The sequence below is a fragment of the Condylostylus longicornis genome, unplaced genomic scaffold (genome assembly GCF_029603195.1).
Source record: "Condylostylus longicornis isolate FDR11 unplaced genomic scaffold, ASM2960319v2 ptg000042l, whole genome shotgun sequence".
In the NCBI taxonomy this organism is placed as follows: Eukaryota; Metazoa; Arthropoda; class Insecta; order Diptera; family Dolichopodidae; genus Condylostylus; species Condylostylus longicornis.
Window position 1 is genome coordinate 120699 of NW_026578011.1, and position 23837 is coordinate 144535.

The window sequence follows — 23837 nt, forward strand, 5'->3', positions numbered from 1 at the left end:
CTCGTTTTTTTTGTGAATTTACTCCTACGTATAATATTTTTGATTGTATCCTGTCTGTTATATATATGTCCATAAAATTGAAATAAAAATTAAAAGGATAATTTAAACGATATTTCCTTGTGTATAACAGTGAAAAAACGGGTGCAATATACATACATATTAAAAATATATACACATAATACACATTAAAAGTTATAATAGTGGAAAGGAACGGGACGGGATGCTCTATGAGAATTTTAGGTTGTAACACATTTTTTAAGTATCCTTATAATCTGCTAAATTGCACTGTAAATGAGTTCTTTTTAATAATGTTAGCCCTTTTTTTTCGTTTTGTTTTTAAATAAAGTCTTGTTTTTTTTGGGTTTTTAATATGGTAATGCATTCATTTGAATGAGTTCTTAAACACAACAATTTAATATTATTGTTTTACTTTACATTATCTATGTATGTTATATATGAAAATACAACACCTAACTATATTGAGTATTCAAATAAATTTTGATTTAAGCAAGTCAAAATTTGAATTCATTGCATTCTGAATTCAAAATCTATCTAGCTAATCTAACAGCTCTCCTATTATATAAAATATAGCTTCATTTAAGATACTTCTAGGATGATATTAGCATACTTCTAGGATGACAACATAAATTCAAAAAAGCATGGTGATAAGATTATAAAATTAAATATTGCTTTAATTTTAGAAGTTTTTAATAAGACGCACAACGGAAAGGCAAAATGAAAGTTTTGCTCAGTTACAAGTATTTTTCCAATTTATAAAATCTCAAATTAAAATTTATTTGCATTCATTTCTCAAAATAATCTCAAAGTTCTTCAATACATTTCATTTAATTTTAACATCTTCATAACAGATTTCGTGTAGATTGTTCCTAACATAAAGTTTTCTACTACAGATGGGAGCCAATTTTCTTTGTATTAAGCTTGTATAAATTTTAATTATTTTATTACTTTTATTTCACCAAAAAATTTTTGGGCGAGTAAAATTTTAATGTTGTACTTCTCATTTGGCAGTTATTAACATCATGAATAGTATATATGAATTATACATATATTGTATATAGGTACATAACATATGAATATAACATATAACTGTTATATGTATATTTAACATACTTGAAATTACAGCTTAATGAACATATTAAGTCGCAAGGAACAAAGAAAACAACAAATTCATAGTTAAACTGCGAACTACTTTCTGTGTTTTTTGTTTGTATAATGCTTACATTATGTAACCTAGAGAATTTGCTATTTAAGCATATGTTATACTATGTTTTAACATACCTCATTATTATAGACCACAGTTATATACACATTTCTACACACACAACAAAAAGCAACATAGATCCTTTTTTTCGCTCTTACATGTTTCTTGTTTTGTTATATAACTCATATATAGTTCTTCTTTTTTAATATTTTTAATATCTAATGTTTTTATCCTGTTATCCTGAATATTTTGTTCTTATTTTCCTGCTACATTTTTTTTTTAATGTACTTCATATTATAATGTACTTAGAACTTATCATCACATCATTAAGAAAAAAGAGTTGAATATTTCAACAAAAAACTGCATAGTATAACATATATAAGTATGTACGGACTACACATAAGTAAGAAAAAAAAATTAATATGAGGAGTTAAAAGGACAAAAAAAACAAAAAATGTTAGTAATTTCATTTTTTATTGCATTTAACTAGAACTTCAAATTATTTAAGGATGTTACTTTCAATTTACAATGTAAAAAAAATAAAAATTCCTTTTTTATGCCACCCTGTACACAATTTTTTACGCGCATTCACATTTTTTATTGCTTTATTTGGGAGTTTAAAACAATTAAAATAATTTTATAATACAAGCAAAAGTTAAAGGAGAAGTTAAGACCCCTGATGAAGTTACACGTAAGATGAAGAGCAAATCGCTCTTCTTATTCTGAAGATTTATTTTCCGAACACACGGTTGGGTGGAAGATCTGGAGAGACGGAGGCTATCATTGGGCCAAAGGACCGAAATACCCTCTCCATGACGATTCACGTATTGTGCCGGCCGGCGGATGATATGGCTACGTTAGGCCAGAAAAACTGCCAGGGCACCTTGACATAAAAGAAAATAAGGAAACACATATACCGGCCAAGCGGGGGGCCAGTTCCAGTTTTGCTGGGTCGGAGCACTCTTTGCGGGATTAGAACGGGTAAGATCAACCAGTGAAGTGCTAAGAAACGAAGGAAGAAATACTGAAGCTACGAATCGCTTTTAGGCAGTTATGACCGAAAGCGATATTGGGCAATCATAAGAATGCCGCATAATCATGTGAGAATTCTCATGGGTTTCCGACGGGGGCACTGCAGGCTTAAGAAACACCTATGCAAGCTGAGCATAGGGATCGACGGATCTTGCGAGTACTGCGGTGAGGGGGTGGAGACTCTGGTGCACCTTCTGAGCGAGTGTAGACCGTTGGTCCATAAGAGGACGGCCTGCTTGGCCGGCCCTGGCTGGTGGGCATGTCGTTGTGGGACACCTCCACGGAAAATTTGGTCGGATTCATCAAAAGTATGGGTCCCGAGGGGGTACTCAGGCGGACACTGGGCGCTTGTGGTGGGGGAATAATAAACCTTTTAGGTCGCGGCGCGTCATCGGCCCATTCTACAATCTACAAAGCTAACGACAAATCATTTGCATAATATATAAATATTTGTCAGTTACGTAGCATAAAAATACAGTAGGACCAGGGGAGCTTCTTTGCACGACTTCGTAATTTAGTTTTTTTACTTCACTTTTCACCTCATTAATTTCAGAATAACCTGTTCTAAAAGCAGTTTTCAACCATTTATGTGCTGTTGCATTAATGCATATATTGTAGAGGATACCTGATAAAAATTTATCAGGCATAAATTGTCATCGTTTAAATTTTATAGTGAAGAAAATTCTCATATATAGTTATAAAACGGTTATTTTTCATCCTCATCTTCTTTAAATTATAGTCTGGATATAGAAAGCTTTTCTTCAATTCCCAAAATCAGTAAGATAAAGTAATATTAAGATAGTGAAAGACGTAAATATACTATTGCAAGAAAAAAATTTTTTTTCTTAAAATTCATTTTCCTTTGGAAGTTCAGAAAATGTACGTCTACTCCTTATTATATTCGTAACAGAACAGCACCTGATGCTTAAATTGAAAATAGTAGCATCCTGTTTTAAAATGACATTGCATTTTATATTTTTATCACTTACTCAAGTTATGACAGAAGGGAATTTAAAAGAGATGAACAAAGAAAGAGAATATATCAAAATAAAAGTCGCTTACTTAATAAAAACCAATATATGGGGAGATATCAAACCATTTCTTCGTATATTTCATTTGTTATACAAGATTCATACGCTCTAAATTATTGGAATATAATACTGGATATTTATCGGATGCTGGACCGTTATCGCCTAGAAAGTAAAATGTTTAGTGCTTAGAAATTTTAGCAGTATTTTTTTTTTAAATACCTGTATGTATAAGGATTTTGAACTTTCGTAAAGGTAGCTAGACTTCTTTAAAATGCATATTATGTAGATAGGTTTTCAAAAAATGTTACAGGCTATAATGAAATGTAGTAGGGCTATAGAATAGCTGCGGGTTAGGGGGATACGTAAACTTCTGGTTCTATAGAGATGTAATATTATGATTAACGTCTCTGGTGGGGAAATTTAAATTGATAGGCGTACTTTTTCCCAAAATATTGCGAATTTTTTAAGCAAAAATATTAAGTTTTATATTACATTACAAACGACATTTATATTCCAATATTGGTAAAAAATCAAATTAAAAAAATAAATCTACAAATCTACTACGCTTCAATTAATTCAAATTCAATTAAAATGCTAATTCAACCACATTTCTTTATCCTTAATTTTATTTTTAAATAAGACTTTAAAATAAACGCACTCATTATGCATACATGTAAACAATGTGTACCGGGAACTAGTCAACACGTTAATTTGAAAATTGAATTTTACTCTATAATTTGAATTGACTACGAACATTTGTCTAAATCAATCGCATTCTATAATATACATCTATATTATGATATTATTAAGTTCATCTACAAGGTAGCATATATAATTATTTTAAATAAAAAATTGCATTGTAATATTCCTATCGTGAATAAACGAAATTTTTTTGTAACGTTGTCAAATATTTGAGGCATACTAATATACAAAATTTTACTTGATATACTTACTTAATCATATCAGTTGACCAGCGTAGAAATAAAATACAAAATAAATTCAATTAAATTTAATTAAATTTTTCATTACGTTAATTACATTGTGCAGGTAAAAACAAAATTTTTTAAACAAGTAATACATTGTTAGTAGCACCGTGTTTGTTAAAACTCAAATACATATATATATACATATATTCATGTATGTAGACGATATATTATATTTGGTGTGTTCGTTTTACCGTTTTATAATACTGCAAATTAAAGCCAAGTTTCTAAGAGTAATTGGTGCAATTTGTAAAAAAACACTGTTTTATATGACAGACCTGTCATAGAAGAGCAAAAACTAATCTAAACGTCACATCAATATTAAAAGTTTGATGTTTAATTTTCTCAGTCTCGATGAAGACATTTTTCGGAATTAATACGCGTAACCACTCTTCTCAACTACTATTTTGTATACGCTTTTACTTTTCGTATTGATAAGTACATGTAATGTAATAAAGTGCTGGAGTTAGTAAATAGTAGTGATACAGTTAGTATATTGTTATAATATACGTTTACAGTTGTTAAAATGGAACGCTAATTGGTTATATATATTTTTTCATAAAGTACATAAAGAAGGCCACGTTAATTGAAATATAAAACAATAAAATTAAATAATGCAAAAAAAATTGAAATGCACGAAAAAAGATCACCTGTGAATTTTTACAGTATTAAATTGTATGGTTGTGCTAAAACACATTACATATTGTGATGTACATACAGTCATCGTTGCAAATATCGCATATATAAATGTTTAAGAGATTTTAACCTTTTATTATAGCAATTAAAAATCCATTAACTAATTTTTACTGCTAAATATTTTATTATATCCAATTTTACTATATGCAATAGTTTTTCTTAAAAAAAATCATTGCAGATGTTGCATAAATAATTTGATTAACATAATTCCTTTTTCTCATTTAGTTATTAGTACATATGTATCATGTAAGCATAAGCAATAACAACAATGGTTAAAAACTAATGAGATCAGTTAATTGTTATAATTAAAATGTTGTAAAAATGCAATGGCTTAATATAAATTTTATGTTAACAGTTGGTGTTTTAACTAGTTGGAATCATTAGTACCCTTCAAATAATATATCAAGCAAGACCTACCAAGCAGCACCGATCATATTACGAAGGACCTTGGTCTGGAAAGTTTGTATTTGTTTGATGTGTGTTTGCTTGGCACAATCCCATAACTGCAAGCCATACGTCCATATAGGCTTTATCATTTGGTTATATATCAACACCTTATTGTATGTTGACAATCCAGACCCACGACCTAGGAGCCAATAGTTCCTCTATATTTGTTTTCTAATTGTATTCTTTTCTTCTTTACATGTTCTTTCTATCTGAACTTGACATCCAGAGCCATACCTAGGAATTTCGCTGTGTTTTGGATTGATGCTTAGCACCAATCAAACTCAATTGTGATGGTTTCACTAAATTTTCGTTTGTGAAATTCACATGTACAGATCAATTTCACACAAAGTACATCACATGATTTACTTTCATTTAGCCTTATTTTCATGTATTTGTCCTTTTACTTATATTGTTACTTGCTGCCTGTAATTTATTTGTCAGCACTTGATCCCACTCTCAATATTGATGTATCGTCGGTAAATATCTCGAAAGTAACACCTTTATAAAGCATGTGTAATATAGGCCCAGAATACTGTCTTAACGCACACCAGTCCTAATTTCCTTAGCGTAGAGTACTCGACGTTCTGTTTGATTCGGAAAAGCCTGTCACATAAATATGACTCTAACACCTTTGCCTTTACTCTAACCTTTATTTGCCTTTACTCTAACACCTATTCCACAATATTTGTTATTCTGCGTACTTGGTCAATTGTTGCATGCTTTGTACTAAAACCAAACTGATGGTTTGGAATCAATTTTCTATTATAGGCATCAGCCTTGTTAGCAACAATAACTCAAGGGTTTCCCCTGTTTCCCTATCGTAACTTCCGCTGCTTTCTAAGCACTAGAAACATATCTTAGGTTAACTGCTGCATTTATCAATTTTTTCAAAAGTGTCATAGCCTTTCTCGACAACTCTCTTAATATCTCAGCAGTAATGAGATCAAACCATGGGGCTATATCAGTTATGTCCTTAGGATAATGACTTGATACAGGTTTCAATTCAGAGAATCTTGTATTTTTCCGGGCGACTTTCTGTATCAATTTGATAAAACCCTCCACCCCATAGGATAAGTGATCTCTAGCCTGCAGTTTAGCATTGAGATTTCTAACAAACGTCATGTTTGAAGCCTACCCAATCTGTAATTTTATTGACTAAAGTAGGTACGCTCCGTTTGTTAGCTATTTTCTCACTAAGGGTTACTATTACAGCAGAGTGATCGGAATTCAAATTAAAATCATCTTCTGAGTATGCAAAAATTTACTGAAATTCTTTTAGATATAAGAAATTCAATAAGATCCGGAACTTTTTTAGCATCATAAGTCCAATAAGTCGGATGGTCAGTAGAATGATAGGAATATCCCAACTCCCGTATGGCTTTCCTTGGTTCTCTACCTCTAGTTAAGGTCAATCTAAAGCCCCAATCCATATGTTTGGCATTATATTCACCTCCCAGCAAAAATCGGTTTCCTTCCGCAGATGCTTAAAAATATCCTTTTTATGTTACATCTCGGTGGACAATATACTCAACCAACATTGAAGTCCTGCTTGGTAGCTTTAATTTTAACCACAATAAGTTGAACCTACACAATCTCTATTTCGGATTCCTCATCATGTTTTATGATGTCCCTAATTAAAATAGCACTACCTGCTCTTGAATGGTTACCAGGATGAGTTGCCCTACAGCATCTATAACTCAGTACATCCAAGTCCTTCCCCCAGTGTCAGAAACGCACTCGATATCAGACATACATCGATATTTTTAGTTCTAAAAAAAACCGCCAATTTGTGCCTTCCACTTAGAACGCCATTTCCCCTCCATTATTCGAGTTTTATATACTGTCATTTTTCAGAAATCGCTTCAGCTACCGTTAGGTTAGATTAGGTAGTTAGAAAAAGTTAACATATTTCTTTAGATTTTTGCATTGTATTTTTATCATTTTCTTTATGCTTTCTTAAGTTTTTATCTATATAATTTTCTGCTCATTTGGAAGCCACTTTTGAGTATGTAGCACCATTTCTTACCGCATTTGATGTAAAAGAATTAATCATTTTTGGGGTCCTTTTATGAATACCCAGGATCCGTTTAGGCCGATTCCTTTTCATTCTTCTTTTTTGTAATTCCTTAGGCAATAAACAACCCCGGTAACTAACAGATTGTACCTCGTTCAAGTTTGCACACCTAGCCTGAAAATTATCTTTCTTATTACATTCTGCCACCATATGATTACCAGCACATTTAACACATTTGACCCTTTTTTGGCAAAACCTTTGCGTATGACCGAACCTCTGGCATCTCTGGCATTGCAGGATGAATCCATTATTTCTAAGAGGTTCAACTTTTACCTTTATGTGCTGAAGATATTCTATTTTATATATTATACATAGGTCTTTGGTGTGATCATAGGACAACATATAAAGGGGCTTTTTGATAGTATTTACATAATTTTCTTTTATTTTTTTAATTTTATTTATAACATCTACACCCTTTGTATACCTACACTCATGTAAATTCCCTTTGGATAAGTTCTTATTTAATATCTTGTGGCTCATATAATGGATGTGAGCCAGGTTTCTGACCATTACTTTAATTGGCCTCGTCAATTTATTTTAATAAGTATGCTATTCCTTGGCATTATTAGCAGCTTCATTAAATTGTCTATTTTCATTTTCATCATTTATTTTTAGTTGATTGTTGTTCATTATGTTTACCTTCACGTTAATACTTTCCTCTTTGAGGATCCTTATTAGGTGCGTGTAACTAGTTATGAGGTTATATAGAGGTTTATGTTTTCTAAGTTGAGTATTCTTGATGGTTGTAGATTTCTCCAACCCGGTGGTATTAATTTCTAGTGAACTAATTTCTAGTGAACTCTTGGCTTTTCTCTTGGCTAAAGAAACTCTTCTTCATCTGTTTCACACACTTATTTTGTCTTTCTTGGTGTCATTTGAAACTGCATTCTGATGTCCCAATATTCCTTTATTTTTTGCCTTAAGTTTTGCAGATTTCCTTTTTCAGCTCTTTGCACAGTTTCTCAAGTCGCTTATACATGAATCGACCATTGGCTCCTGATAGACCTTTTGATAGATATCCCTACCGCATTTTTATTCTTATTATTGGACATTTCATATTTGTTTATAAGCTGTATGACTATTAACCCAGCTGTGGTTTCTTCCAATGCCGTCCCTCTGTAATCAGACGCAGACAAGGAAGCCGCCCATTTTGGGTCAGAGGCGCCTGGATTTTGTCAGTATTTTAGTGGACTCGTACCACAAGCATATCTGCTGTGGGTATTGCTACTCCCCAACCCACCGGGAGAATCCACAATACATAAAAAAACTTTGAAAAAGTAAAAGCAAATGAAAAGCAAATTGAAGACTTTTTTCTCATCATGTAAATTTTAAAATACAATTTACATGGTTAATGATGTAAGAAAATAAATCTATAAAATGTAAAAAAAAAAAAGAAAAACATATCGGCTTCATAGGTTTCGTACTAAAAACTTATACAGAAAACTAAAAAAATATTTAATAAAGCATTGTGATAGATGAAAGAACCGTAATAGTATCATAAAAAATAAATGTATTGACAGAAAATTTAAATTACACACTCTATCATAACAACACTGTGTACTGTCTCCCTCTATTATTTACTAAAATGAAACAATATAAACATAGTTTTCTCCACTCGGAAATTGTAATATTAAAAGTGTAAATATTAAAAGCTCTTCATTCACGCATATTATCATTATCAACGAATCTGCAGTCTATTCTGAATATTATTTAGTTGTAATTACAAAACTTTGAAATGTCACTTCTGCAATTTATTTTATTTAAAAATTTTATTGAAATACTAGAATTGATTTGGAATTGATAAAATTTCATAGAACGGTATAAAATTTTTACATAAATTTATATGTTTTCGAATTTTTATAATTTTTGTTATGAATTTTTCCTATTTAAGTTGAAAATAGAACAAGAGCGATTTTCCACGGAGAAAAGTCAAAATTAGTAGAGAATACACATTATTGAAATAGGACTGCCCACTCGAAGAACTGGCGGTAAAATAATATGAATTCTTATTTTACTGCTGGCGTCTTTTTTTTTTATACCCGTACGAACGTATGTTCGAAGGGTATACTAAATTTGCCTTACCGTTTGTAACGCTAAGAAATAACGGTGTTAGATATAGACTCAAGTGTATGTTTTTGATCAGCGTCAAATTCTGAGTTGATTTAGCTTTGTCTGTCCGTCCGTCCCAACGATAACTCAAAAACTAATTGAGCTAAGTTCACCAAATTTTCACAAATGATTTGTTGTAGTAAGTGCCAGAACCCTATTTAAATTGGATATGATCGGGGTACCGGTTCGGGTAGCTGCCATACAACTTCAAAATTTATTTGGCTATATCTCAGAAACTATAAAAGTTATGGTATTGAAATTTCACACAAACGAATATATTAGTAGGGCCAATATGCCACATAAAAGTCGTTGAAATTACTTGGCTCCTTCTGGTACCTGCCATACAACTTCCAAAATATTTGGCTATATTTCAGAAACTATTAAAGCTATGGTATTGAAATTTCACACAAGCGAATATATTAGTAGGGCCAATGTGTCACATAAAAGTCGTTGAAATTACTCGGCTCCTTCTGGTACCTGCCATACAACTTCAAAAGTTATTTGACTATATTTCAGAAATTATTAAAGCTATTGTAATGAAATTTCACACAAACGAATATATTAGTAGGGCCAATGTGTCTCATAAAAGTCGTTGAAATTACTTGGCTCCTTCTGGTACCTGCCATACAACTTCAAAAGTTATTTCACTATATCTCAGAAACTATAAAAGCTGTGATATTGAGATTTCACACAAGTGAATATATTAGTAGGGCCGATGTGCTTGATAAAATTCGCTAAAATTTCTTGGCTCTTTCTGGTAGCTGCCATACAACATCAATAGTAGTTTGGCACAACCAGTATTTTGAATAACACATAGTACTGAAATTTTGCATAAATTAACATGGTAATACGGCAACTTAAAGTCATAGTCTGCCCCATAGTTAGTTATGGCACATTAGTTATTCGCACATAGGATAACAAATTCGTACGGGTATCACAGAGTTGACAAGGTCAACTCTATTTTTTTTCTCGTTTAATCATACAAACGACAGTTGACCACGCGTGTGTGATATTTTATGCAAAATACTAACACATAATTTTATAGTTCTTTTTTTGTTCTGAGTTAACAACGGAAATCATCCGTCGTTGCCGGTCACTGCCTTGCTTCTGCTCACCACTTTGGTTACAATTAAAATACCTTGTGCCGTCTAAGTGAATTGTGTATATAAATGAAAATATTTCAATTTTTTCTCTAAAATATATTTTTAAACACTAATATAATAATGTTGCACATTGTGTATGGATGAGTCTGTTACGTCTACTGATGTATGTATATATAATATTTATATTCTATACATATGTAAATACTCTTAAGCCATAAAACTTATTCAAGTGGAATGATTCATTTTTTAGCAGCAATTTATTTTGTTAAACAATTTTCTCTGTTTTCTTTTTTCCTTATTTTCTTTTACTTTTCATATTTTTGCTGTTTAACACGTTCGTGCGGTTTAAAATTTATTATGTATGGTGTTACCATCGGAAAGAAATAATTTACATAAAATATTTTTTAATATACAATAAATTTTTTTTTCTTTAATTTTTAAGTCGTAACAGCTATTAATGTAAGTCTATGAATCAAATTTAATATAAATACAAATCTGAAGATTAGCTTGATAATGCAGCCTCATATTAATATTATAATAATATCTTATTTTGTATTGAAGTTAATACTACTGTATTTGCAGAATATACATGCACAAAATTCAAAATAACTAAACTCTGTAATAGAAAACACGGATTTTTAATTATTGTTGGGGAATATTAATTAAATCAAAAATATTTTTAAATATTAAGAATATTCTGGTCCGAACAAACAAACACTTAATTTTAATAAATGTTATTTGAACATTTATAGAACAAGAATAAAAGGTACTATTATAAAGTCATGTTTGACTTTAACAAATAATTAAAAGGCGGGGGGATTCCGCCTCATATACGTATGTAAATTTTATATTCAAAATGGCTTAAAATCTATCTATAAATATTTTCGTTCTTTATATGCTTATACAGTTTACACACCCCCTTTATTTCATATTTAATAATTTTTTTAACTTTAAATATTAAATATATAATTTATTATTTGCGGTACAGTAAAAGCATAAAGTATTTTCAACAAAAATCAAATATTAAAACACTCAATTTTGCTAGTTCGATTTAAATTTCAATATTTTTTTCTACAAATTTGGACCAAATCGAAATAATTGTAAAGTTGCATATTTCTCTTAAAGAATAAAAAACAATCTTTTTCGAAGCAACTATTTTGTTGCACCTATAAATGATTGCTATATTTACAATGTTCTTCATATCACAATAAGAAGGTAAATGCATACTTTTCGTCGAAGGAACACTTAAATTAATACAAAAAAATATTTACCGTTACTTCGTAATTTTAATGCAAAATGTATAAAGTTTTAAATATAAAGTTATTTTTGGAAATGACTGTAAATTTTATTAGTATAAAGGCAATAGTACATATTTTTATTATTAAATTGAATCTATATATTACAACAAAACTTTATTGCAAAACTCAAAATATAATATTACAGAAAAAGAAAAAAAAAATTAACCCAACCGAAGTAAAATTTATTTATGATATAAATTCATATATCCACACACATATATGTTATATATATATATAAGATTATGTTCACGTATTAGTTTAATATTATGAAAAGTAGGTCTATGGTCTAGACATTCAGTCTAATTTTGAGTGTTTTCGAGTATCATATTTATTTATAATATTATATTAAATTTATACATTAATATGTATGTATGTACGTAAATTATTACTTTACATATTTATACAGGAATATCATAATATGCGAAATTCATTCAAAATCTGTAATACTAAAATACAGGCTTCCCTCAAATAACGCTGTTAATTTTTTCTGTGAAATTTATACATCATTATAACCTAATTCAAAATTTTCGTGCACATTCTAAAGATTGATTTATTTTTTATACACAGCATTGCATGCCAAAAGGGTTATTATGAGGTTCGCATTTTGAATTTTCGACGGAAATACATTAAACTGAAATGAAATAAACTGTCTTAGAAAGATATCCGTCTGCCTATTTATCTGACAATTTCATTATTTTTTAAAAGCTAATTAACGAATTTTAAAATATTGCTTTTGACACTTTTGTTTGCTCAAAATGTCATAACATTACAGTCTTAAAAGTACTTCGACGATTCAAAAAATACTCCGAATGCCATTTAAATAATTTTATTAAAGCTTATTTATGCGTTATTCAAAGTATACCTGTTTTCAAAACATAATTATTTACTATGGATCTATATGGATGAATAATTCAAACATCTAAACATATTCCAATTTTTCATATTTGCTTCATATTGCTATTTTTAAACGATTTCGTAAAGCGCTTTAACTTTTTACTTTTTTATGCTTCATGTTTTTCTAAATAAATAAAATAAAGGACTCTCTAAAGAATGAAAATAAATTGTCCTTTGGTTACATAAATTATATTATTTTATAATAATAGTTTTGCACACACATATATGTATATTAAACGTGTACCATGTATGTTTCGAATGTAAGGAAATTATTTTGTTAAGATATGAATGAAAAAAACTTAAGAGTACATATACATATAATTGTACATATAATACTTTAGATTTATTTTATACAATTTTTTTAATTCGTATACAACCCATTAATAATGAAATATAATAACTTTTACTTAACATATTGTTCAAATAAAGAGTTACAATTTAAATTACAACTCATGCAATATTATTCAAAAGAAATTAAATTGTTATATTATGCAATAATATTTATTGTTATACAAAATGTAAATGAAAGATTGTCTTACTCTAAAATGTGTCTCTAAAACGTTAAATTTTTAAAGTTTTCAGTGACTTACGAAAATTCAAAATAATGTTGTCAGATCTACTAGGTGTAATGATAATCCAATAAAACCGCCAACCTCACTAAATCAATAAAACTAATCGAAAACTATTAAAAGTGAATTTAGGTCTTAATTAAAACTAAATGTCTGTAAACGTTATTATAATAAATTAGTAAAATCATAAAATGGAAAAAGGAAATGAAGGATTATTCCAGCAATCCAATAACTCAACACAGTGTATCCAAAATTCGCAAGTGCAATTTCGTCTGTTTTTGGTCGCCAAACACTCCTTTTTCGAAAATTTATATAAAATCATCTAAAATTAAAATGTGTAAAGATTATTCATTTAAATATAATAATAAATTCTTTAAATAATGCAATAAAACTTGAATTATTTTTAAAAATAGTTTTTTGTACCTTGTTTATTGTGTACAAGACATTCTATAAGAAAAATATTATTTATTTGAAAAAACTTTTACCTGATAATCAAAAGAAATAGTGTCTAGACATGAGCATCTTCTTCTTATATCCAACTTTTTTAATTTCAATAGATTGATCACTGCTATACAAATTATCTGAAGAAAATTCAATGAAATTTGACTTGAACATATTTTTCTTAATATTAAATCTTCAATATTAGAGCAATTTTCAGTTAATTGTTTAAAGCCTTCCGCTGACATATTTGATGTAATAAGTAAATTAAGAGCTGTTAAATTTCTAAACTTAAAACCATTGTTCAAAGTTTCATCGGAAATTTTCTCACATTGTAAACTCAAGTACAACAATTTTTTAGACTCCAACTCAGGTCCTATCAAAGCGTTATCGGTTACCTGCGGAAAGAAATTAGAAAATATTAATCTAAAATTATTACAAAGTTTTTAATTTGAATTTTTCATACATTGCCATTATGAATTACTAAATCAACAATGTTCTTGCAGTTTTCCAAAATTCGATATAAACTATTATCAGTTAAATTTCCGCTACCGCCATTTAAAATTCTCAATTTTTTTAAATTTTCGGCTATAGAAATGTAATCTGCATCAGTCAATTCCACATTTAAAAAACTCAATTCATAGATATCGCGATTTTTTCTACATAAATAATTAAAAATTCCATTTGGTTTGACATATTTCAGGTTATTTATTGCTAAAGATTTGATATTATTCAATTTTAAAATTGGTTTAAAAATAGAACTTGTCAAATTTTTATTATAGCTCAAATTTAATTTTTGTATATTTGGCAAATTTTCCAATATTTCAGTTATATTTTTATCGTTTAATGTGTTAAGATTTATGACACTTAAATCAGTTATACTTGACTGAGATTTTAAAAATTTTACAAAATATTCATGAAACGACATAATCCCGTATTCAGTAGAAAAAGAAAATTCTTTTAATTTTAATTTTGATAAAGTTGCAAATTCTTTCCAATCTATATCAACAACTGTCCAGGATTCTAACTTTAAATTATTTAATGATTTTTCATTATTTTTCACTATTACTCTAAAGCTATCATCATCGTTGCTACTTTCATTACACAATATGTACAATTGTTCTAAATTTGTAATATGACAAAAAAGTTCTAAAGGTTCAGAATTTTCTAAATTTAATGATCTTAATTTGGGTGATAAAATATTTGACATTTTCTCAGAACATTCTTTTATAGTTAAGTCTAAATAGTTTTCACTCAAAGAACATTCGAATATCACGTTAATACACTTTAATTCTATAAGATTTGGTAAGTTTTTTAATATTTCACATAGAGTTGAATACGGAATTGACACAAAGTTTTCCAACGTCAAATTTTCTACATTATTTGTTATATTTGATAAAGAAAAAAACTCAAGTAATTGATCGTTTGCAATATGTGCAAATTCAGCTTCCTTCGGAGTATAATTAACAGCATATTCATTCAACTTTAAATGCAATGATGAGAATCTTCTACAGCTTTTCATAAATAAATCTTGGACTGCCTCATTCAACCGAGTAAGCTTTAAACATTTTAAATCCAAAAATTCTTTAAATTGAGAAACTTTCAACCATTGATGGCATGTTTGTTCAGCTGATAATATATCTTGGACGTCTAAGTATCTATATATGTTGGCTATTACCTAAAATTTATAATAAAAAAAATTTGTGAATATGCATGAGATTTATTCTCTTCAAAATATTTTTAGTTCGAAAGTTAAATTTAATGAAGAACTAATGAAAATACATTTTAAAAGATTAATAGACAAATATTTTACAGACATGGTTTAATTCGAATTTTCATATTATGGCAACGATTAAAATTAAAACTAGAGTAATATAGAAACTTTTGTTAATTATAACACAGCTGCAGTTATAATTTTCTACACTCTAGAGAGGAACGTGAAAACATTTGATTATGCTGAATAAATCTGCATAAGCACACACCATGAAAAGTGAAATGCATAAAAAAAAATGTGCTTTTATTTCGACTTCTTTACACTGTTTTTACTCAGTTTATTCTACAAATTCTTTTTATTCCAAATTTATTTTATGCTATTTTTTACGTATAAAAATAATCTCTCTCAAGTCTCAGTTACTCAATTATTTTCATTATTTCATAATATCTCATCAGCTTCTCTTACTGCCCTTACTATTATGTGTACATTATGTATTTAATTTTTGGCATTGTTTAAATCAAATATTTGAGTATTTTAATAAGTTAACGGCGAGTCAAACAATTCGAACGTGAATTTTACTTTTTTGTAATGACTTTACTTTTTTGTAAAGTCATTAGTCAATTGATTGTTATTACCTCTATTGGTAAGTTATTGAAAGAATGCATTACGCAATTAAATGATTTTAATTAGATTAAAACCATAAGACACTTTTAAAAAAAATTTTTCCACAGTTTCAATTTAGTATCACAGCCTATGTCATGTAATCACAGTTTAAATTTTTTAAATAACAGTAAAAAAAATATAATTTGATAACATTAGTAATCGCGTAAACTGACTATCATAAGCACCTTTTTCGGTGGCTTTTAAAACAGAACTGACAATAATGAGCACCTATTTCGGTGGTTTTCAAAACAAAACTAAAACGGTGAAAAGAAATAAAAATATTTATTACTAATGTGATAGCGTGACCGTATCTCTAGTTTATAAAACTAGTGTGAAAAAAATACTATATTTCTTTATGTGTTAGTATTATTTTTACTTTTTGATACCACAAAACAAATGGATAAAGTTGATATTAGAAATTAGTAGAAAATGAATAATTGGTCATTTAAAACAAGGCTTTATTTTTAACATGCATTTTTAAAAATTTTTTTTAAAAGAAATTTTTAAAAGAAATAATCAAGTACATTAAAAAAAATAGTAAAAATGTACATTGATAGTTCTGAACCAGTTCGATAAAAACTTTTAAGTTTCTTTCCCTGCAGTTCCTTCTGGCATCTATATACACCATTTATCTGTGCTGTAATTGTGTAATTGAAATATCTTTATTTCACAATTAAGTAGTAACATAAAATTATCTATCTATATAGATATATATGTACATACTTTGCAGCTTCGGTAATCTGAATCAAAAATAATATATTCATTCGATTCAAGTATTTCAATACGATTCGCCTATCATATTTTATATGTATGTGTACCGATTTTAGAAGCCTTCAAAATTGGTAATTGTTCTCTCTATTCGGCCTTTAAAAATCGTAAATTTTGTTTTGAAATTTCCATTGCTTTCGTATTGTTTTGTTCTCCTCATTTTTTGTCTTTTTTTTTTTTTGTTTGCGGAATATATTTTAAGTGTAAAATTGAAAAGCTTTGAATACCAAAGAAGTTTTTTTATTTTCCATTTAGTTGTTTTAGTTTGAGCATACAAAATAAAGAAAAAAAATTCATCAAAACTTATACATACATATATTATTTGACCATGTTATGTTGAAATTGGTTGAAATATGTAAATACGCATGAATTTTTAAAAATAACATATATGTCGTATCAATAGTAATCTTTCAAATGTTTTTACTTATTTTTTAATTTAGTTTAAAGCCGTGGTTTTCAAAAAAAATTAAAAGTTTGTTGAGAATTATTTAAAAAGATTACAATAATAAAACTCAACGTAATTATATTTATTGGTTGAAAATTTTTATACAAACAATAATTCACTTGCCAATCACCATATGATATATTTGTTTGAGACCGCAGCATAATCTCAATACAAATTTTTCAAATGAAATTATAAAAGTGAAAACGGAAATGATGGATTATTCCAACAGTCAACCAACTCAACAGCATGTTTCCAAAAATCACAACTACAAGAACGCAAATAGTTCGGTGCAAAATTCTCCTTTTTAGAGCTTTTAGATACATGTATCTAGAATTGGAATATTATTAATATTGATATTTGCACGTATGTATGTAAGTAATCTAGAAATTATTTACCTGACAATCAAAGGCAGTACATTTACATTTTCTTCTAATATTCAACTTTTCCAGTTTTGAAAGATTTATTACTGCTACACAAAGTATTTGCAGAAAATTCAATGAAATTTTATTTGAACATATTTTTCTTAAAATCAGTTTTTTAATATTTGAACAATTATCAGCCAATTGTTTGAAGCCTTCCGCTGACATATTTGAAGTAATGAGTAGATTAAGGACTGTTAAATTTTTAAATTTAAAACTATTAATCAACGTTTCATCGGAAATTTTGGCGCATTGTAAGCTTAGGTATAACAGCTTTTTAGACTCCAGCTCTGATCCTATCAAAGCATTATCGGTTACCTATGGAAAGAAATTAGAAAATATTAATTTAAAACTATTACAAATTTTAAAATCTGAAGTTATACGCACATTGTCATTATGAATTACTAAATCAACAATGTTCTTGCAGTTTTCCAAAATTCGATATAAACTATTATCAGTTAAATTTCCGCTACCACCGTTTAAAATTCTCAATTTTTTTAAATTTTCGGCTATAGAAATGTAATCTGCATCAGTCAATTCCACATTTAAAAAACTCAATTCATAGATATCGTGATTCTTTCTACATATGTAGATCATTAAAAATCCCATTTGGAATTTTGACATATTTCAAGTTATTTATTGCTAAAGATTTGATATTATTCAATTTCAAAATTGGTTTAAAAATAGAACTTGTCAAATTTTTATTACTGCTCAAATTTAGTTTTTGTATGTTTGGTAAATATTGTAATAATTCCGTTATATCTTCATCGGTTAGTGAATTTACATTTACTATACTTAAATCAGTTAAAAATATTTGGGATTTTAAGAATTTTATAAAATCTTCGTAATATGTCATCATTCCGTAATCAGTAGAAAGATAAAACTTTTTTAGTTTTGATAAGTTCGCAAATTCTTTCCAAACTATATCGACATGAACTGTCCAAGATTCTAATTCTAAGCTACTTAGTGAACTTTCGTTATTTTTGACTATTGCCATAAAACCGTCTTCATCCACAATACTTTCATTATATAGCACGTACAATTTCTTCAAATTTTTGATATTGGAAAACAGTTCTAAAGGCACACAATTTTTTAAACTTAATGATCTTAATTTTGTTGGTATAATATTTGACATTTTCTCAGAAAATTCAGCTATAGTTGAATCAAAAAAAAATTCATGCAAAGAGTATTTAAAATTTACTTCTATGCCTCTAAATTCTTTAAGATTTGGCAAACTTCTTAATATTTCACATAGCGTGGAATAAGGAATTGAGTTAAAGTTTTCCAACGTCAAATTTTCTATATTATTTGTTATATTTGATAAAGAAAAAAACTCAAGTAATTGATCGTTTGCAATATGTGCAAATTCGGCATCTTTCGAAGTGTAAAAAATTGTACTTTCATTCAACCTTAAATGCAATGATGAGAATCTTCTACAGCTTTTCATAAATAAATTTTTGACTGCCTCATTCAACCGAGTAAGCTTTAAACATTTTAAATCCACAAATTCTTTAAATTGAGAAACTTTTAACCATTGATGGCATGTTTGTTCTGCTGATAATATATCTTGGACTTCTAAGTATCTATATATGTTGGCAATAACCTAAAAACAATAATAAAAAAATTGTTATTGTATACCCATATTTCATTACTTTGCTAAATTTTTTTAGTTGTTTTCATCAGCTATTCAATATAACATTTTAGGCACGAGACCTAAAATATAATAACATAATGTACGTATTTGTTACTACATTTGGTTACAACCAACAATAACTTTCCACTTTGTAGAAACACTAGAAGCTACACGAAAACATTTAATTAGGTTTATGTATTAAAGTATGACGATAGCATGCATGATGATTAAAATGTGGTTTTATACTTTTAATCTCTCATTTACATCTCTTTTACTCTCTCTTTATTCTACTAATTAATTTTTCTCTGTCATTTTCAGAATTTTTTACTACTTTAATCTCCTGTTAAAAAATTGTCTTCGCTTTGGTGATAACAAATGTTTCGCAATTGCATGGTCAAATAAATGTTTTTTTAGATGAGTCAGTTATTTCATGCTAAATAAGTTACGAATGCATGCACCATCAGTGGGTAAAACCAATTGATTGAAATTGTCTATGCTATTTTTACCTCTACTGGTAAGTTGTTGAATGAATACATTGTTTTATTGACCAATTTTAATTAAATAAAAAATTAAAATACTAGATATATTTTTCTTGTCCTATATCACAGTTTGTGCCTTTTGATCGCAGTTAATATTAATAATTTTGTGAGCCAGAACCGATAAGTATTATACACCTATTTCTCTACTGCTTTCGAAACAAAACTAAAAGAACGAAAGATGAAAAAATCTAAAACAAACCATTAGTCAATAAGTTAGTGTGGCCATACATTAAATTTATAAAGTAGTGTAAGAAGGGAGCTGCCGTTAAGCATTTCTAGAGATTTGGAATTGTGAACTTTCACTTCCTTCAGGAATAATTTTGTTTCAATACGTTATAGTGCTTTTCGATACCTCAAAACAAATGAATAATCATAAAAGACAGCAAATCGAAAAAGAGACTTCATAAAAAAAATTGTCTTTAAAGTATTTCACAAGGTGTAAAGTTTGCACAAAAGATATAACGCTAATTGTAGGTAAATTAGAAAACGAATCGAAGATTCTAAGATAACTTTAATGTAACCCCATAGTAGCGTCAAAAAAGTCACTGCTTTAATAATTTTACAATTATGTAAGTTGTGCATTTTTAGTGTAAATTATGTACATTTTTCAAAATTATTCCCTATGGCTCTATATTAATTAAATTCCTCTTAAGGGGTGCAAGAACACATGATAAATATTTTTTAAATTATGATAAAAATAAATTAAATATTTACTTTACGCACTTAGGTTTTGGACTCCGAAATAAACGTCATACAATATAAAAATTTTTAATATACTCGTAATTCTCTTTATTCTCTTACCCATGTAAAATTCTCTTTTTTAAAAAAAATATAAAGCTAAAAGCTTTTCATTTGAAAAAAAAAGCTTTATTTCGCATTGAATAAACGTTTTTTCAAGCATTTAAAAAAATAACATTATTTACATCAAAACTTATGTTATGTTAAAATAACATAAACTGAGCTGTTGCTTTTATATTCTCACGTACAATAGCACCTATTATTCATCACAAAATTTATTTATTTGATTTTATAGCTCAATATAAATTATTTAATTTGAATTATAAAAGATAAAACGGAAATGATGGATTTTTCCAACAGTCTAACAACTCCACACAGTACGTCCTAAAATCACACGTACAAGTTTCTCTAAACTTAGTTGGAAAATCGTTCTTTTTGGAGTTTTTAAATAAATATATCTAAAATGAAAAAAAAAATTATGTAATTTTTTAATTAGATTTTATTATCTGTTCAAATTAATTAGTACTGTAATTCAAGTTATAATTAAATATAGTGTTATATTAGAATAACGAAAAGAGGGTGTTACCATATAGATGTTATTTTGAGCAAATATAATTTACCTCATAATCCCAGTCCATACATACACATTTTCTATTTACATTCAATTTTTTTAGTTTTGAAAAATTTATCACTGCTATACAAATTATCTGTAGAAAATTCAATGATATTTTACTTGAACATATTTTTCTTAAAGTTAAAACTTTAATATTTAAACAATTATCAGTCAATTGCTTAAAGCCTTCCGCTGACATATTTGAGGTAATGAGTAGACTAAGCACTGTTAAGTTTTCAAATTTAAAACCATTAGTCAACGTTTCATCGGAAATTTTCTCGCATTGCAAGCTTAGGTATAACAATTTTTTAGACTGCAACTCTGGTCCTATCAAAGCGTTATCGGTTACCTATAGACAGAAATTAGAAAATATTAATTTGAATTTATTACAAAGTTTAAAATCTGAAGTTCTACGCACTTTGCCATTATGAATTACTAAATCAACAATGTTCTTACAATTTTTCAAAATACAATATAAACTATTGTCCGTTAAATTTCCGTTCCCACCATGTAATACTTTTAAATTGCTTAAATTTTCTGCTATAGAAATATAATTTTCATCAGCTAATTTAACATCTAAAAGTCTTAATTCCAACAAGTTACATTTCTTTTTACAAACAAAGTCATTAAAAATTCGATATTTTTTTGCAGGTTTTAAACCATTTAAAGTTAAAGAATTAATATCCATCAAATTTGAAATTGTTTTACATATAACACTTGATAAATTTTTGTTATAGCTAAAATTTAATTTTTGTATATTTGGTAACATTTCCAATATTTCATTAAAATCTTTGTTATTTAATTTGTTTATATTTATTACACATAAATCTGTTAAAAATTTTTGGGATTTTAAAAATTTGAGAAAACTGTCGTAATATGACATCGTTCCATAATCAGTAGAAAGATAAAACTCTTTTAATTTTAATTCGGACAAATTGGTAAAATTTCCCCAATTTATACTAACATGAAGTGTCCAAGATTCTAACTTTAAGCTCTTAAGAGAACTTTCGTTATTTTTTACTATTGTTTCAAAACTAGCTTCATCTTGAATACTTTCATTGTATAACACATGTAATTGCTTCAAATTTTTAATACACTGGAATAACTGTAATGGTTCACAATTCTCTATACATAATGATTGTAATTTTAAAGACATAGTATTTAACATTCTTGTAGAATATTCCCATATATTTGGATCAAAAAAGAATTCATTTAAGGAATATATAAATTTAACTTGTTTACATTTTAGTTCTTTAAGATTTGGCATGCTTTTTAATATTTCACAAAAAGTTGAAAAAGAAAGTAATTTGATATTTTCCAACGTCAAATATTCGATATTATAAGTTATATTCGATAAAGAAAAAAAATTAAGTAATTGATCATTTGTGATACGTGCAAATTCAGCATCCTTTGGAGAATAACAGTTGGTGTACGCATTAAATTTTAAATGCAATGACGAAAATTTTCTACAGGTTTCCATGAATAAGTTCCGAACTGTCTCATCCAACTGAATAATTTTTAGCACTATTAAATCAGTAAATTCTTTCAATTGAGAAACTTGAAGCCATTGATGACATGTTTGTTCTGCTGATAATATATCTTGGATGTCTAAATATCTATATATGTTGGCTATTACCTGAAATTTAGAAAATTTTTTTGTATGTAACGCGAATCAAATTTAAGTCGCAATATGCATTTATCAAAATTATATTTATTATTACTTCTATAGGTAAATCGCTGAAAGAATGCATTACGCAACTTAATTTGTTTTAATTGAATTAAGAAAACAATGGAATTTGTTTTTATTTTTGTTTAATACGACAGCTTTTTTTCTTTTGATCACAGTTTCAAATTTTTTTTAATATAAAAAGTTCAAATAATATTTGCGAACACAGGCTTTAAAAGCTTCTGAGCACCTTTTTCTATTGTTTTTGAAACACAACTAAAAAGCAAATAGTGACAATAAAACTATTAGTTAACAAGTAGTGTGACCATTTATTTTTTTGGCAAGATAGTGTATAACAGAAGCACATGTAAATGGTACATGTAAATTTATAAAAACGAACTTTTGGAGTGAAATAATTAAAAGTCATATTGTTTTGTAACAAATACACCTAAAATATTAAGTACCACGAAAATTTTTCAGCTGTTCAATGAAAAATGAATTGTTGTAGAAGTAGATAAAAACATAATTTTCATTTGATTTTTACTTTGTCACATATTTAATTATTCAAATTCAATATTATTCACTTTACATTATTTTAGGTACTTATTGCGTGCAAAGCCCAAAAGTAACATAATTAATAGTAAAATAAGATGTAGTAAAATTAAAAACTACTTCTCTTTCTCTCTCTACTCAACTTTAAAAAACAAATCGTAAGCACATACTGTTTTTAAATTTATATTACG

At 27.9% G+C, this 23837-nt stretch overlaps 2 protein-coding genes across 4 annotated transcripts; both read right to left on the minus strand.

Annotated features, from left to right (window-relative positions):
- Window positions 1-10538: 10538 nt before the first annotated feature.
- On the minus strand, window positions 10539-20364 carry LOC129609999 (uncharacterized). 3 transcript variants are annotated; one of them, XM_055522294.1, is made up of 6 exons: window positions 20045-20364; window positions 18293-19508; window positions 17882-18223; window positions 14363-15574; window positions 13944-14294; window positions 10539-13780 (listed from the first exon to the last, which is right to left on the minus strand). In XM_055522294.1, the coding sequence occupies exons 2-6, from the start codon at window positions 18527-18529 to the stop codon at window positions 13643-13645; spliced, it is 2280 nt and encodes a 759-aa protein (XP_055378269.1). In that variant the 5' UTR covers window positions 18530-19508; window positions 20045-20364; the 3' UTR covers window positions 10539-13642. The 3 variants fall into 3 exon arrangements, with proteins under 3 accessions (XP_055378269.1, XP_055378268.1, XP_055378270.1); XM_055522293.1 differs by having other exon boundaries at window positions 18293-20364; XM_055522295.1 differs by lacking the exons at window positions 17882-18223; window positions 18293-19508; window positions 20045-20364 and adding an exon at window positions 16246-16528 and having other exon boundaries at window positions 10540-13780.
- Window positions 20365-20970: 606 nt separating this feature from the next.
- On the minus strand, window positions 20971-23356 carry LOC129609996 (uncharacterized). Its single transcript, XM_055522290.1, has 4 exons — window positions 23150-23356; window positions 21847-23064; window positions 21436-21777; window positions 20971-21273 (listed from the first exon to the last, which is right to left on the minus strand). Exons 1-4 carry the CDS (start codon window positions 23177-23179, stop codon window positions 21136-21138), a joined length of 1728 nt encoding a protein of 575 aa, XP_055378265.1. The 5' UTR covers window positions 23180-23356; the 3' UTR covers window positions 20971-21135.
- Between the last annotated feature and the right edge of the window lie 481 nt (window positions 23357-23837).

Bases quoted from the DNA above. Each gene is read 5' to 3' on its own strand.
- LOC129609999 (XM_055522294.1), bottom strand. From the start codon at position 18,529: ATGTCAAAATTCCAAATGGGATTTTTAATGATCTACATATGTAGAAAG. The intron at 18,224-18,292 runs GTGCGTATAACT...TTCTTTCCATAG, and splicing joins TAGTAATTCATAATGACAAT to GTAACCGATAATGCTTTGAT. The intron at 14,295-14,362 runs GTATGAAAAATT...TTCTTTCCGCAG, and splicing joins TAGTAATTCATAATGGCAAT to GTAACCGATAACGCTTTGAT.
- LOC129609996 (XM_055522290.1), bottom strand. From the start codon at position 23,179: ATGCATTCTTTCAGCGATTTACCTATAGAA. The intron at 23,065-23,149 runs GTAATAATAAAT...TCTAAATTTCAG, and splicing joins TCAGCGATTTACCTATAGAA to GTAATAGCCAACATATATAG. The intron at 21,778-21,846 runs GTGCGTAGAACT...TTCTGTCTATAG, and splicing joins TAGTAATTCATAATGGCAAA to GTAACCGATAACGCTTTGAT.